The sequence below is a fragment of the Parasteatoda tepidariorum genome, chromosome 5, assembly GCF_043381705.1.
Source record: "Parasteatoda tepidariorum isolate YZ-2023 chromosome 5, CAS_Ptep_4.0, whole genome shotgun sequence".
In the NCBI taxonomy this organism is placed as follows: Eukaryota; Metazoa; Arthropoda; class Arachnida; order Araneae; family Theridiidae; genus Parasteatoda; species Parasteatoda tepidariorum.
In genome coordinates this window covers 60559641-60576844 of record NC_092208.1, presented here as the reverse complement: position 1 = coordinate 60576844, position 17204 = coordinate 60559641, and the positions used below count along the sequence as shown (strand labels likewise).

The 17204-nt window shown below is 28.1% G+C and overlaps 2 protein-coding genes across 3 annotated transcripts in view; one reads left to right on the top strand and one right to left on the bottom strand.

Annotated features, from left to right (window-relative positions):
• The window catches only part of LOC110282058 (dynein axonemal intermediate chain 7), a 24396-nt gene extending 14044 nt beyond the window's left edge, over nt 1–10352 (top strand). Inside the window, exons 9-15 of one of the 2 annotated variants that reach the window (XM_071181520.1) lie at nt 903–1019; nt 3662–4013; nt 5189–5295; nt 6399–7828; nt 8175–8243; nt 9330–9467; nt 10255–10352. In XM_071181520.1, the coding sequence (XP_071037621.1) occupies nt 903–1019; nt 3662–4013; nt 5189–5295; nt 6399–6502 (680 nt within the window). In that variant the 3' untranslated portion in view covers nt 6503–7828; nt 8175–8243; nt 9330–9467; nt 10255–10352. Of the gene's footprint in view, nt 1–899; nt 1020–3661; nt 4014–5188; nt 5296–6398; nt 7829–8174; nt 8244–9329; nt 9468–10254 lie in introns of both variants that reach the window. The other variant, XM_071181519.1, reaches the window with a different exon arrangement.
• LOC107442528 (Diphthamide biosynthesis 3) lies at nt 9039–16600 on the bottom strand. Its single transcript, XM_016056115.3, has 3 exons — nt 16350–16600; nt 12177–12251; nt 9039–11232 (listed from the first exon to the last, which is right to left on the bottom strand). Exons 1-3 carry the CDS (start codon nt 16455–16457, stop codon nt 11161–11163), a joined length of 255 nt encoding a protein of 84 aa, XP_015911601.1. The 5' UTR covers nt 16458–16600; the 3' UTR covers nt 9039–11160.
• Between the last annotated feature and the right edge of the window lie 604 nt (nt 16601–17204).

Genomic DNA, 17204 nt, shown 5'->3' with positions numbered 1-17204 from the left:
ATATATATATATATACACCCAAACATTTGCCGTCAGGAAAAAATATGCTATTTTCACTTTTTTTTTTTAACATTCAGTTCTTGCCTTAAATTGCTTGAAAGTAATTCATGCTGGTAATTGTTCCGAACATAATGCTCTCATTTTGTTTTGGGGGTTATGCTTTTAAATTTTGGTTAAAAGCCTTGTTTCAGTATTGCCTATGTTTATATGATTGTCTCACTAGCGCATTCAGTTGAAGCACCATTTCACTGATGGTATTTTCCACCAAATGTATTTTTCAATTTGTAATATTTAACAGTATAGTTTTCTCATAAGAAATCAACAAATGAATACAACTAATAAATGGAAAAAATACATAATTAATAAATAAAGTATGTGATGAAATTCTGCTATAAATTAGAGTTTTAAATGTAAAAAAAGTAGTTCAATTTCTTAATTTAAAAAAAAAAAAACATTGAATATGGACTAGAGAATATCTTTCATAACAAAGAGGGGGAAATTTATAAAATTAGTGATTGAAGGTTAATTAGTTGTTTTTTAACTGATTTTGAAAATTTTAAATTTAGAGTGTAAGCAATTTGAAAATTTATGGAAATAACTTCACACTAACATAAATATCTTTTATAGTTTTTAAATAATAATTTTAAAAAATATAATACAATATAAAAAAAAGTATAACACAAAATATCGTTATTTGGTTTAATAACAAAATCTCACAAATCTATCCCCTTTTAAAATTACAAGAAAAGTTGGTGATTAAAAAATGTTAGAGTATTTTTTACATAACTCAATCTGAAATCAAACATGTTGATATAATCTATTCGATTTTTCAATAAATATTATATATTATACATTTTTATTTACAATTTTAGTTGAATTATTTTAACAATTTTATTCAGCAGATGGGTCTCAGTTCATCGATCAAAAAGAATATTTTTTATCAGGAGGAATTCTTCATTTTGATCTGTTGGCCATTCCAAAGCTTACCGTACGCCAAAAAGGCATCACTTACATTTATAGTAAGTTTAAAACTATACTTCTTTTTTCCACAAATTTTGCTTGATTTTATTTTATTATGAAAGTTTATATCTTCTTATTACAATATTTACTTTATGTTTGATTATGCAAGTTCATATCTTCCAATAAGGACTTTTTTTTATTACATTTATCATTAAGAGAGTTTATAGCTTCTTATTACGAATTTTGCATTTTTATGTTTGATCATGAAATTTATATCTTCAAATTAAGGACTTTCTTTTTCAGTTCACGCATCATTATGAAAGTTTATGTCTTCGTATTACGAATTTCACATTTACTAATGTATTTTATTATCGAAGCTCGCCTTCCTATTGCAAATTTTACTTGTGAATGTTTTATAATGAAAGTTTATGTCTTCTTATTTCAAACTTTACTGGTTTGTGACTTCGTATCACAAATTAACAATTTTATGGCTAATAATATTTTTTCACATTTTTGGAAAAAGTATTTAAAAAGGAAGGGGCAAACGTAAAAAAATTATTTTATTGCAATGTTTTGTTATTAATATTGCATCTGTTTTTATTTGAGACTAATCAGTTAAATTTTCAAGATGATCTGGCAGAAATTAAAGAAAATGTTTATTGCTCAGTTTCGTTGAATAAATATGATGCTATTTATTGAGAGATTTCATTAATTAAAGATAATGTAATTGTTAAGAATTATCTATTTATAATTGGTTGATTCAATGTTTAACGGTGCAAAAACCGAAAGCGACTAGACTGCTCCAAACACAAACGTTTTTATGCACTCAAAACGTTTTCATGTTCAATTAAAAGGTGTAATAAACAACGTCTGACGTGAAAAAGAGGCACAAGATAAAAGTAAAGAAAGATGACATCGTTGTAACTCGGAATCATGATACCGGTATTAATTTAAAGAAGCAATTATGTAATGGCGAGGGAAAGAAGACTTTCATAAGGGCAACTAGTTTTTGAAATATTTAAAACGAAAGAATTTAGAATACAGCAGTAAAATTTAGCATATTTTTGAGTTTAACATAATTACTTAACTTTATGTCTCTTAAGAATTCCCCCAGTTCATGAATCAACTGAAACAGTGGATATTTAATGTTTATCGGTGTTTAATTGAAACTTAAATAAAGTAGATTTATTTTTAAAGTAAGAATCAGAAAATTAAACAGATAAATTTGTCTTTATACAGATGAAATTGTCTTTATAGCAAGATTGTCGCTCTAAGCAGATGCACGCATTCAATGTTGAAATATCAATAAAAATATTAAAAAATAAAATAGACATATTTAACTATTTTTTTTCGTTTATTTTGAATAACTATTGTGATTGTAAAGGATATCAACAAAAGGACTGTTTTTGAATACAATTTGTCTACTGAATTACGTAGTCCTTTACTTTATAAAAAAAAAATTGTCTACGACAGGAATGTTTGAACGAATTTCCATTTCGTAACAAGTTTCTGAAAGAAGAAATTGAAATGTAGTGCGACTGCTGATTTGCAACAAGGGTTGTTGAACAGTGTAAAGAGAGTCACACTCATATATTACTGAATTGGAATTGTATTTTTGTAGTGGTAGACACACTACAGTACTCCCCCACCAGAATTTTATCTGAGATAGAATTCGATGAACGGATACCACTAGCTGATTTATAGCTATTTTGTGAGAAACCGGGAGAGCTGCATTAAGATCACCGTAATTTTGAATTCTGAGGGCGGTATTAAGTTCACAGTCGTTGTAGCTCCTGTGTTGCCATTAGTCGAGTGTATACAGGCCGATATTGTGTGTGATCAAGACTGAGTAGCAACAGCGCGAGGAGGTGGATAATGTCGCAGTCACGTGTAGCAAGTCAGCTGCTCAATGTGGACTATCCATCGAAGTAGGCGTGCTCAGATTGAAGTGGGCGTTACGGTCAAGATAGGCGTGTTCCAGTCAATGAGAGAGTCTGTCAAGGTAAGCATGTTCATATCATGCCCGGGTCACCAATGTGGGGATAGTCACATCGACCATGTCAACCTTTATCTATGTTAAGGTACCCCAACAGAGAATCGAGTTAACATGTCTTATATACTAGTGAATTGGAATTGTATTTTTGTAGTGGTAGACATACTACAAACGGCAAATGTTCTATAAAAGGTGTGTTCTATAAAAAGATGTCTAGATGAGTTCTATAAAAGACACAATCTTTTGAAGTTTGCGAAATGATTTTTCTAAGTACAGAACTTTTCTTTTTGAGAAGAAAATAACTTAGTCCGTAATCATTCACGCATTGCTTTATAAAAATAAATGTTTAAAATTGTAAGAAGGTAACGATGTTTCTTTTTTCGATTTCTTGTTACCGGAAATAAGTGAAAATATATTCCAATGAAACATTTTCGTATAATACAATATTGTTAAAAAGGAAAAAAAAAGAATAATAATAATAATAATGCATTTCACTAAAAAATATTGTCTTAGAGGCAGTAGGCTAATAATTTTTTACATCTTTAATACTATCATTTTGATTGTGAATTAGAACTTTGTAGAAACAGCGAACTTCCCACTTTGCATCTAATCGTTACATCGGGTTTTTACTGTATATTACGTGGAATGTTTACAAAAAATTTTAAAACCTTTAAGAAAGAAATAGCAACGGTTATGTTTAAATTGCAGGAGAACAACCTGTTTTAAAAAGAATTCCTTACAAACAAGCCGTGCAGCTTAGACCGTTTCTCTCACTTGACAAAAAAAGCACAATTCAAGGAATTCAAGAGCCAATTCTTGAAGAAGGAGAAGAAATCAAAAAATTTGAAGAAGATGAGGAAAAAGTTCCATTTACTTCCCAAGAAGAACTTGAGCAATTGGAAAAAGATGAGGTGAAAGTACCATCCAGCTCTACAGAAGAAACTGATGCATTAGAAGGTGTGGAAAAAGTGCAATCTAATTCTGGAGAAGCGATGCAGGATTCAGAAGCAGAGAAAGAAATTGAAGAAAATTTAGGAGATTTTATTTATCTAAAAATGAAGTATTTTTTTAAAAATTTTAATCTACTATAACTTTTTCAAATTAAGTTCTGCTCCTAATTAAAAAAAATCAAAGTTATCTTGCAACAGTCACTATCAAGGAGGTTACTGAGGTTAAGGCTCCACAATTTCGACTAAAGGTACGATTATGGTTGTTGTATGCCTGTTATGAACACATAATTTGGGGGTATCGTAATTGTGTGGAATTAACCACTCTTAACACTAAACCATTTATTATAAAACAAAAAACGATAATATTAACAATGATAATTCGAAATATGTATAGGATTTAGAAATGAGGCACTCTTAGGTATTAACCCTTCTACAAATCATTCTTATTTTTTATTCTCTTATAGAAGTCGTGTATTGACTTTAACCTTGGCTGTGAAGTATCATGATCACCTAACCAAGACAGTGGCCAGATGATCAACATGTTAACTGGCCGGAATTACTTTCCTGATAAGCTGGTACTCGTCAATCTATAGCTTTTTTATGGCTTCGAGCCGTCCTGGGGATCGAACCCGTTTTCCACAATAACAGTTCAGAGCCTCAACCACTGAGCCGTCGCGATTCAATTAAAAACGTTAATGCTAATTTAATTTCATATCTTTATTCGGACTTATCATACATAATTCACACTCGTGCAAGAATATTTTCATGTTTTTTTTTTCGTTTCTTTTTTTAAGTTTTACTCAATTAATATAACTTTAATACATATTTTAATATTTGTGTATACCTACATAAGCATTAACAAACTACCAACTGATCTGAAACATTGAAAGAGCTCTAGCCCAAAGATAAGATGTAGCCTTCAAATGAAAAATATTTCGAAAATTAGATCAGAGACATTTCTATTTTATACATATATTAATTCATATATAATTTAATTACTTTTGAATTCTCTTAAAGAATGTATTTTGAAAAGCTTACATGAACTGAATAATATTTTGTTTGTAAACACAATTCTCCAGCTAAATTGCTTTTGATTTCACTCATTAATTCTTTTTTGTTTTTAAAAAGGTTTTTATCAATAGTAAAACCCACTTTTAAAAGGGTTGATTTTTCTTTGACAATATTACCATTACAAATTTTGTAAACATTTTTTCTCTTCTATTTCTTTATTTTTTCTTCCAAGTTAAGAGTTTTCGAAAATAACATATTAACACTTTAAATTCAGATTGCCAAATAAAGCGATATTTTGGGAAACTCCAAAGCCATCTCGTCTTTGTCCTGAAAACAACAGATTTGCTTCAGAAGGAATATATGATGTAGAATATAATCCTGGTAAGACTGAGAACATTTTGTTTCGAAATCCTGAATTATTTGTTAACAAATTGTACTTAAAAGAATTTCCGTTAAGATATCTTTAACGGTCTCGTGTTCTAAGAACAGAAATATAAAAAGGTTTGAATTGTTAACAAGTCTTTTTCAGGAGTACTAGGCCTTTGTTGATTTTTTTTTTTTTTTTTAATATAGTAATTCTCACGGTAGCTGGTGATCATAAATCTGTCAAATTAACGAATCAAATTATTCGATCATTCTTTCTTCATTCGATCCATCTGAAACCCAAGTGATTCAATTCAAATGTCAGTGAGCAATTTGGAAACACAGAACCTGAACATTGATACGTTATTCGCAAAATTTTATCGGTGAAAACGTATCCAAATAGTAGTAAATTCCCTTCAGTATTTTTTGTCATTTTACATTCAAAAACAGAATACAGTGGAACTCTTTAATCAAATGCAATCGAATCGGATCAAACTCGCCTTTGTCATAAACTTCATGATGTTAATCCGCATTTGGAGATGATTAGTTGGACGACAATGGGGTAATCACTGGAGATAATTGGTCAACTTTGTGGTCAATCTAAGTAGTATATAAATCAAGCAGCCCTTGCTTGAATGTATACCTAGGCCACCTGTCAAAGACGAGTATATTAACTTCTGAACCAACACACAATATTTATGAATTAAAAACCATGATAATGGTATAAATGAGTGATTTAAAACGGACAAGCTTAAGATATTGCCAATTGGGATCCTAACAGTGATCTAACGGAGAATTGAATAATTCAAATAATATAATTTCAAGAGAGAGCAATAAAAAAAATAAAAAAAAGAGCTCATGAAAGAACAATTGTTTTCATTCATGAAGCAATTTTGCCTAAAAATTGTTCATAATCAAGTGTTATTTAGCTCAAAAATAATTTAAGAATATTGTTGAAAATTCTTTCTCACAATCGAAATAAGTCGATATTTAAAGAATTTTTTCCACAAATTGTCCTCTATCAAGTAAAATTTACTAAGCTGTTAAGATTTATTTTCCATTTTTTTAATAAGTTCTAATGATTGTTCACGTAGTTATTTGTTTATCTGTATTATTTTCAGAAAATAAAGAAGTCTCTTTTAAAACGAGCCAGTTTGGTACATTTGGATTTTTTCAAAGAAGGCACTTAAATCTTTCTTACAAGGCAAGTATATCTCATTTTTAAGCATTATTGGCAGCTATGAATCTAACTTACACGTAGCAAGTACAATGTTTAGATTTGTTATACAGTAAATTAAATACTAATTGATAATAAAGTTACTTTCCAAAATTTTTGATTAAATGAACTACACTTTTATTATCTAAAATGCAATCGGTATTGTTCAAGGATTCATCAATTAGACACCTTAATGGTTACAGACGATGTTAAAAGTTACGAAATCAAACACAAAACCCTACTTCCGGAAAACAAGTATTATCTTTTTTGGAGAATTTCGAATTTCTGACACTTCAAAATCTATGAAGAGGATCAACCTAGGAAATATGGTCCCTATAGTTCAGTCAGTGAACCTTCGAAAGTTTGAGCACCTTTTCATCATGAACTATGTACGCAGTACTACGAACTACGTAAATCAAGAATAATTGCGACATAAAGCAAAAAGGACTGAAAATTCTATGTGCAAAAAATTCGATATCAAGTTATTTGCCATACATGTTCAATATACTTTCTGCCAATGAAGGATATCATCACACCTTTACAGTAAATAATTTAAGAATCGCGATACTGGATTTTTAAATCTCGTGAATACATGAGCAGGAATACGGAATCGTGATTCATGCATCGCTTGAACAGAGATGTTTTTCATTTCTCACAAATCACAATGTGTAAATTTTAAATCATGTATAAATATGAAAAAATCGATTCTTGAAACCACAAGAGCGTGAATATGAAACGCAATACAGGATTTGAAAAATAAATGAATACGAATCGAGATTTCGGATTCTAAACACGCGAATAAGGATCGCAATATTAATTTTAAAAATGCTAACATACAAATCGCGATGTAAAATTTTTAAATCGAGTGAATACGGATAGCAAAAGTGTAACTTTTAAATCAGGTAAATACGAATATATGATTGATATTAAAATTGCATGAATATGAATCGTGATATCAGACCAGTTTCAAACATTAAAAATGGCAAAAATCTGCCAAACCAAAACAATGAAATGGTTGGATTTCCGTCATTTGACGTAATGATACCGATCTCATGCATGTAATCGTCACGTTAAGAGGACTTAGCGAAAGTTTTTTGTTTAACTACAATACTACTCTAAAAATATTGTATTGTACATACAACTTTTTTTTTTCCTCCACAGACTTGGTATTTCAGTGCAGGTGATATTCCAGAATTGTCTTTAAAAGGCCAATATTATTCAATAAAAATCCGAATTTCATCACAGGGTTGCCAACTTTTATCTCTGAATCCGAACAACGATTATATTCCGTCCAAACTATTCAATGAATGGCTGTGCGTGGAAAAATTCATTCAGGTACATGATTTGAGCAATCAGATTAAAAGTTGATTTCAAAACAATTTCTTAAGCATCTTACTAAGTTTAAAATTATACTAATAAAGTAAAAAATTGCATCAACTTTTTATTGATCTTCTTTTGAGCTAAAATTTAGTATTCTCACAACATTGTCTTTTATGCATTGTATTTTTTTTTTTTTTTTTTTTTTTTTTTTTNGCATTTTTTTTTTTTTTTTTTTTTTAGTTCTAATATTCGTGATCACAATGAATCCATAAGAACATTTAACAAGTTAAATAAAAAAAATCTTATAAAAATTTTCTAAATCATTGTGGAAGTTAAATTAAAATTATCTTTATTTCTTTAGGAGCTTCAGGAGATAGGGATTAATATTCATGTAGATGATGTGAATTCCTACTCTCAATCTTTTCTTAAGGTAAAATGCTTTTATAGCTTCATAAAAATTATAAATGTGTAAATCCAGATGTAGTTTGGATAATATATTGCAACAACACACATATTCAAGTAATCGATAATTTGATTGATCACTTTATTTTTGATCTGACACTCTCAACAGTTTGTTTGTCCCAACGTTTAACTTTCTGATGATACATGAATAAATAGCATACTAAAAGGAAAGCATTCTGGAGTAATGCATACCTTTAAGTAACTTTAACCTGCCAATATTGTAATATTTTTTTATTGCTAAACAGTTTAATCATTTAAATGCAGAATGGATGACTGACATTTAATATATTTTTGGGTACATTACTTAGTTTTCTCAATTGCGTTTGAAAATTTCTAAACCATATTCAAACGATATTGTTGTATTAGTTAAGCAAAATTGCATTTTTCAACTGCTAGAGAAACGATTTAAATATTTGTGACATGAATATATAGCATACTAAAAGGAAAGCTTTCTGGCACAATGCATGCCTATGTAGTCTACTAATTTTAATCTTTCAGTGAGAGATCTTTTTTTTTTTTTTGACAATTCTTAAAAAATGTCCTGAACTACAATTAACTAACTTTAATTGTCCATTGTTGTGATATTTTTTTATCGATAAACAATTTAACTGTTAAATTGAAGAATGGATTACTGACATTCAATGCATTTTTGGCTGCATAACTCTGTTGTCTCATTTGCATTTGAAAATTCCAACGACATTGTTGTTTTTGTTAAGCAAAATTACATTTTAATAGCACCTTCTGTAAAGGAATAAGAGAAGTATTTTTGCCATCAGCAGACATTTTATTGCCAAAATTTCTTGCTTAAAAAAATGTATGCAACAAATATGGAAATTTGAGACTATACGGGTAAACAGGAGATTGTCGTTAAATACAGAAGTCTTCTTCAAAAAACAGGAGACTTGGCAGGTATGCATTTAACTACTATTGAAACAATATATATATATTTGTGACTCTGTAATCATATTTGAATAGCATTATTCAAAAAGATAAAAAAATAAAATAAACTATACTTTAACACAACAAATGAAATAATTAAAACACTTGTTTACAGAATCGAGAACTGGAATCCAACATTTATGACTGCATTGCTTTGCTGTCAAATATTTGTGACTTTGGTTCCATCGAACAGAATCAAACAGTATCCGAAGAAGAATTCATTTTAAAATATCGATTATCTAATTTACCAAAGGTAAATTTACATTATTTTTCTTTTACCGGGAAACAAATTGCAAATCAGTGAAAATTAAGAAATCTCATTGTCTGGTAAATCGGTACTGGTAAAAATGTTGATTTTATTGATAATTTTTTTTAAAATATGTTCTATTTTCCTTCAAAAAATATGCTATTATTCTGCAATTTGATTTTAATAAGATCCTACTATTCAAGATTGTTATTAAAAACTATTTACTAAAGAAAATATTTTAAACAGTGCAAACCCAATTACTTCTGATCTATTAGCAAAAATAACAAATAAAAAAAGAAAGAAATTTAAAATATTGAATAAAAATTAACTATTTACAAATTCAATATCTAAAATTTTGATATCAAACATAAAATCAAAGCAATTAAAACAACAAAACTGATTTTTAAAAGAATGTTCAATAGTGAAGAAAAAAAAAACTATTAAATATTTGCTAAAAGGGCTATGTAATTCATAGTTTTCTTTTAAAAAGAATTAATTTTACAGTTTAATCAATTTGCACAAATGATGAACTTGAATTTTATGGATTTAAATCAAGTGATTCAAAAGTACTTTTATTTCAAGTCATGTTATCTAAACCTATGAAAATATTTAAAACTTTAAAAAACTGATAGTGTAAAACTTGCATAAATAAAATCAAAAACTGAACTTTTCCTCATCTTATCAATATAAAATATCTTGCCTCCATCTTGAATATTTATAAACTGCCCGTTAGTACCAAATAATTTATTTTCACCTCATGCACTGCCTTTAATTTTTTTCGCTTCATTCACAGAATGATGATTATGAACAAGCAGTAGTTACTCCAAAAAAAGCAGAAAACTTGAAATTAGGAGGAAATAAATCAGAATATAAGAATGAAAAAATAAAAAAGGTAAGCATTAGTTTAATTTTACTTAAGACTTTTTTTTATTTTTAATTTCTGTAATGTAATAATTATGCTTTCTATTTTCCTAGTTTGCAGGTAATCTCTTCTTTCTTATTTCGGAAGAAAGTGATGAAAAAATTGTCAGTATGATTGCAAAACATTTTAAGACAATTAAAAATACTGCAGCACTATTGCAACATTGCAGATGTTTAATTTCTTTTTAAAGGACTGTAAAACACTTGAAGTAAATAAAGTATTGAAATAATCTGAAAAGTTTTCCATTCTTTTTTTCTTCAAAAAGTTCCATTGAAAATAAAGGGCACACAACACTAGAAATAAGTTGATTTGTTAGAGTTTGACAAAATTAACAGGAAAAAAATGAATAGGCCAACATCCATATTTACAGTTTCAATTTAAACTCCAAATTTACATTAATATAATTAAAAATTATAAGCATAATTAAAATTTTACATTAAATACACCTGTGTAAGTTGACCACTTGTGGTTAAACTTTTTGAGAGCTCACTTAGACAAATGGTTAAATAAAAGGTCAAATAAATGGTCAATATAAAGAGAAAATTTAAATTCAACAGCCATAATGTTACTTGATCATTAAAATCAACTAAGGTGATAAACATTCAGAAGAGGTTAAAAAAACATGAGATGTAAAAATATGTCAACAATTACGTAATTACAGAATCTTATTTAATAAAGAATCAAATAAAAAGCAAAGTAGCATTATGTATATACAAATAATAAAATAAAAAAGCTTTGCTTGTTCACAAAATTTATAATGAACTTTTGGAAAAGTGGTTATCTAGCCACTTCTAATTGTTTCTTTTCAGATTTTGTAGTTTTAACTTCATCATTTTCCTGAAAATCTTCCTGTAAAAAGAAGAAAGAAAAAAAATTAGACAGTGACAGTAATATTTCAAGCATACAACAAACTTAGAGGTCAGAAGTTAACTACAACTCCTTTAATACAAAGGTAGTCAAAAATTACTTTTTTTAAATGTCGTGACTAGAAACTACTTTCAATATGCAGTCACCACTTTTGGGGAACAAACTTTGCTAGAAAACTAAATTTTTAAACACCAATGTTCAAAATGGTTTGGTAACAAAAGGAATTATAAAGAAATATTTATTCATATTTACGTGAACTAGTTATTATTGTCCTATTTAATTTAAGAAATTCTAAGAAACTATCAAACATTCACGATATTGTTAAGCCTTTAATAATCTTTTAGTTCTCTAAGAAATAAAGTACATCAAAAATTACAGAGAAAACACGTTCCCTTCCATTAAAATAACATCAATGTTTCATGAATGCCTTTGAAGGTGTGCCCAAAATGAAAAATTAGCTATTATTCATAATGGATAGTTTAAATATTAGTAATGTGCAATTCTAATTAATGCTACGGGGACATTCTCATTACACCCATTAAAGGACCTGTAAAGATTTGTACCAATCAAAGTTCCAAAAATAGTTCCATTTGAACTTTGTTCCTTTACTAAACTAACGTTAAAAGGGTTAAAAGTTACCAGGAAGGGCTACAAACTACTGGGGTTTCTTGTATCGCATTACTCATTACACTTCATTTGGAAAAGTAGCACATTACACTACAAACTATGAAAAAAAGTAGCGGTCTTGCTACGTTAGACTACTTAACAAACTCTTATTAAAAAAATTACAACTAGTAAGATAAATAAAAAAATTTTACTGAAAAAAGGTGTGTTTTTTTAAATTTATGATTTTAAAAAAAATCCTTTTTTAAACAATTTACTTTATTTGGAAATATATACACAGAAAATAAAAATAAAATACATACCAAATTGTAAATAACTTTAACAACTAAAGAGCAACTTGGACAAGTTGCAACATCTTCACCGTTTGCTAAATCTTCCTACAAAAAATTAAAATGATCCTGTCTTTAGGAACATGCTATCATTTTACAATTTAAATGAGTATAAATGAACCCATAATATGATATCTAATTAGCACAGCATTAAAAATTATAATTAAAAAAAAGTTACCGGTCCTTAGGACCATTAAGCATCATTATTCACTGGTTCAAAATAAATATCACAGAACCATTTGAAATTTAACAATAAATATACTTGTACATCACTTAAAATCATTTTCATGCTTTATAGTAACACCACATTTCTTTGTTTATTTTGAAGAAAACTTGATTAATTATAGCAAACAGATTTAATAAAATACTTTGTTGGTCTAATATAAAAATAAATAAATGCTCAAAATTGAAGCTATTATCCAAATAAATTTAGAAAATAGAGTCAATATTAAATAATAAAGCATACTGTGCAACATATTTTGCTATTCCCCAGATCGAACTCTAGCCTATCATAATTTTGCAGTCACTAATTCTGAAATAAATGGAGTCCTCCATTTATTCCATACAGGATATTACTTTCTTTATTCCCAGATTTTTTTTTTTTTCTTAAAGAAAAACTTTTTCTAATAGATTTCTGCGAAGGAAGAAAAAAGATTTAATAATTATTGGTTGAATCATTCATAGTTCTTCTAAGTTAATATGCTCAATAGGAAAATCTTAAGTACAGTGGAAAGTCCCACAAACGGAATTAGTGGGACTTTGGCAAATCTGGACAGTAGCTTTTTTTGGATATTTGGTCTTTAATGTAAACATCAAAATATTGTTAGTCAGGGTTGGCAGGTTTTTGACATGTGACAGTTTTTGACAGTTTAAACCATGGTTTAAACCGTCACGTCAAAAACCTCACTGTCAAAAATGTCAAAAACCTATATTCATATGTGAAACTTAATTAATACATAAAATTTATATATTTTTTAAAGGATAGTGTTTCTAAATATGTTCTAGAAAAAATAAATTTAAAATTTTGAAGAAACACTTATATTTTGAATAGTAACCAAAATCTTGTACTTTTGAAAACTCACATCTTTTGTAATATTATGTATTCATTTTCATGTGTTATTGAAAATCTGCAGTGATATTATTAAGAAATTTATTTATAACCAAATTTAGTGTATAGTATAGATTATACTAAAAATTAGACATTTTTAAAGATAAACATTAGCAGTTTTGTACATTAGACATCTTTTAAAGAAAAATCTTTTTAATATTCTTTTAAATCTTCTTAATAATCTTTTTAACATAAGACAATACAAATTTAAGTGCTTTCTGTTAAATACACAGAGTAGTTAGTGTCGATTTACAGTATATTCAGCCTATTCATTTACTATGCTGAAAATTTAGTTTATCCAAATACTTGTGAATTTCATTTTGCTGAATACTATATAGTTTTGTTGAATATCTAAATATTCAGCTGTTGAATAATTACTTCTTGCTTTCAAGATATGCATTATTTGTATTCTTAATACAAGTGGAGAAAAAAAAATTAAGAGATAAAAATTGTTTTAAAATGATAAGTGTAATAATTATAAATAAATATAATAAACAATATGAATTATATTTATCATTATTCACAAATATAACTACTTTTAAATTCAAATTAACATACTGGATAATAAAGATATTCGGTATAACATTAAAAAAAATTTTTTATACACTTGTATCAAGTTTGTATTTATACAACATAACTTGTAAGTTCCTTATAAATATTAGTTATATGTTCCTTATATGTCAAAAATGCATAGTAATAAACTTTTAATTTTCTTAAGTATCAAAAAAAAAATTTTTTTTTTTAAAATATAAATATTTAAAAAAATTTTGTGCAAAATTTTTCTGCACATGCATTTGAATATAAATTTCTGAGATTTTAAATCTGTTATTTTACCTTAATTTTAATTAAAAAATATTTTAAAACCTGCTGATTACCTATAGTATAATTAAATTTCAATATAATGCATGGCAACTGTTGGTAGTTTTGAAGTTTATATATTTTCTTGGCAAACTTTAGTTTTTGGCATTTTTGACGGGTTTTTGACGGTTTAAACCAGTATTATACCCTTGTCATGTCAAAAACCACTTTTTGACGTCAAAAACCCAACCCTGTTGTTAGTTAATAAAAAATAACAAATAGCCGAAATGTCGAGTTCAAATAACCATGTACGCATCCACATGGTTTACGTGGTTGAGCTATTTCCACAGTTTTTGTTACAGATTTCCACGTTTTTTTTTAAAAATCTTAATACTTTAATATGCCATTACTATATACTGCTAATTCAAAATCAGGTGTTTTAGTAGGTAATTATTTCTTGATCTACTTCATTAGCAACGATTACACAATGAATCCTAATGGTTTTATTGATAGTTTCTTTTTTTTGTTTTGTTATTAAAACAGATATCTCATGTTTTAATACATTATTTCGTCTGGCAAACTTCAAATAACGCATTTCACACTTAATTATTGAAGATTCACTCCCAATCCCACATACATTTACAATTACATTTTTGTCAGTTACTGTTACAAATTTTATCATTTTGTAATGCTAGATTTACATGAGAAATTTTGAATCGCGCTTTTGAAGAATTTCTTCTTGATGCACTAGATTTGTGAAGATTTCAATAGCCACATAGTTCTTAAAATGTTTTCATTATTGCGATCCACAAATTCTGAAGCGTGCTTTTGAATAACGATGAGCAATTTTTCCAAAATGTAAAATTTTTGAAGACTCTAAAATTAGTGCAAGATTTTTAGAGGTAATAATTTTTTTATGCGATACGTGAAAAATACATATTTTATGCAATATACATCTGATTTCATTTCTATAAAATCCAGGTTTTTTTTCATATTATAGTGGAAATTGGATTAAAATTGAACAAAAATCGGAAGTCGGGTAAAAATCATAAAAAAGCAGAGGATTCTCACCTGTGCATATTTTTTTAACATGTAATAAGAGTAAAATGAAAATTAAAAAAGTGAAGTTTTTGTATATTCCGAAATTGAATTTGTGATTCTTAGCAGTAGTAATCCTCTTATGTGAGATGTGAGGAAAACATGTGATATTTTTCACGCCATAGTAATACTTACCTGAGAAATCTCATTTTTTTTAATATATTATAGCAGAAATTGGAAATGGTAATATAAAATATAAAGTTTTAGGAATAAAATTTATTTCGTATCAATGAAAACAACACAGTTTGATCATTGGTAAGATTCTATTTCAATTGTTCATGTCTGAAAGTTGGAAAACGCAACATTTCCATAAAAATAATTTTAAAAAATTAATACATGTGTAATTCATGTGAAAATAGCTAGTTAAAGCTATTAATTTTTGGCAAGACACACATTAGAATAGGTGTAGCCAGCATGAATTTTATTTTGACCACATATCTATATCCAAATCAAGTAAAAAGAAATGTAAAAAAATATAAAACATTATTAATACAGAAAATCTCACTTTTCAAAAACAATTGCTGCTTTTCTTTTTAATAATAAAAGCATAATCAAGAAAAATCATATGGATAACTGGAAATAATATGACAAACAGGAAAAAATACTATGAAAATTCCCTATGTAATAATAATCGAAAGTTCGTGGGACTGTTAATTTTTCTTCGAAGAATCTAAAGTTTATTTGGTTGAAATGAGATGCTAAAAGGCTAGGGTGTAATGTTTTTTTTCTCCCTCTTCTTTGTTCTACAACATATCCTACATATTTTTATTCACTTTTGAGTTAAATGTTTATTAATAGAATCGTCTAATTTCAAGTTACAAAATTTGAATTTAAAGAGTGGGCACAAAATGAAAAAGAGGATATCCTGTGTGAGAAAAAGTTAACTCGTACAGTAAAAAATCAGTGGCTGACAAATTAACTTGCCATAATATAAAAAGGTATGTAAAAAATTTAAACATAAATAATACAGCCTTAGTAGAAATTAAAAGAAAAAAAAATTTTTTTCCTTCTTTCTACTGAGTGAGATTTTACCGGTAAGTTTACATAAAAAAGGAAGAAAAATAGCATAAAAAAGTAAAAAAGTTAGATTAGAACACTAAAACAATTTCCCCGCTAGGAGAAGAAAAAAATTTAATACGCACTTTAGTTATTTCAAATTTATCCCCACATGGGCAAGGATAATAATAGGTCTCTGTCTCTTCATCATATTCAAAATCCTCGATCTCAACTTCATCGTGGTAGACTGACATACTGATCTGTGAAGAATCGATTATTCAGTATTGTAAATTTCGTTAACGGTTAATTATTTAGTTATTACATACAAAGTTTCAAATATTGCAAAAGCACGTTTGTTTACAATTAATGTCTATTGCCAGGTGAGACACTGTTTCTGGATTTAAAACTACTGATTAAGCGCTCGTAGCTTGCATATGTTATTTAAAAACAATGGAGTTTTTCAATTTATTGCTCACATAAGGAGCATTCCCACCGAACGCGGTTACCACATCCCTGAACAACGTTCAGAAAAAAAGAGAACCTGATTGGTGCGATTTCAACAGGAAAATATATTTCACTTATCAGATTGGTGAAGAATATTTACCAGCTGAAAACTCGCCAATCACGTCTTCGTACGCACAATGGGCTATTAGCGTTGGTCTGTGAAACATCCCTGAGGATGATCCGAAGACATCCCATCGCAATTTTGATCCTCTGCAGAGGGGATGGCTCCTCCGCTTTGGTAGCTCATCGACCTGTGAGCGAAATCGAGCACTTTACGTTCGAAAAGTTTAACGAAGACTGATACCGCTCACCCTCAGTCTCTACGTAGACTAATCAAAGTAGTCACCCACCCACTTACAGACCGCAGCCAGTGATGCTTGACTTTATTCAAACAAAGTGGGATGAAAAATACCAGTAGTTGAAATATTCTAAGAAAATTCTAATAAGACAAAAGTAACTTCGCACTTTAATTCTATTTTTTGTAATGAAAAACTTCA

Coding starts and splice junctions, on each gene's coding strand:
- LOC107442528 (XM_016056115.3), bottom strand. CDS start 16,457: ATGTCAGTCTACCACGATGAAGTTGAGATCGAGGATTTTGAATATGAT. Junction 12,252..16,349: donor ATAAATTTGAAATAACTAAA/GTGCGTATTAAA, acceptor AATTTTTTGTAG/GAAGATTTAGCAAACGGTGA. Junction 11,233..12,176: donor TTAAAGTTATTTACAATTTG/GTATGTATTTTA, acceptor TTCTTTTTACAG/GAAGATTTTCAGGAAAATGA.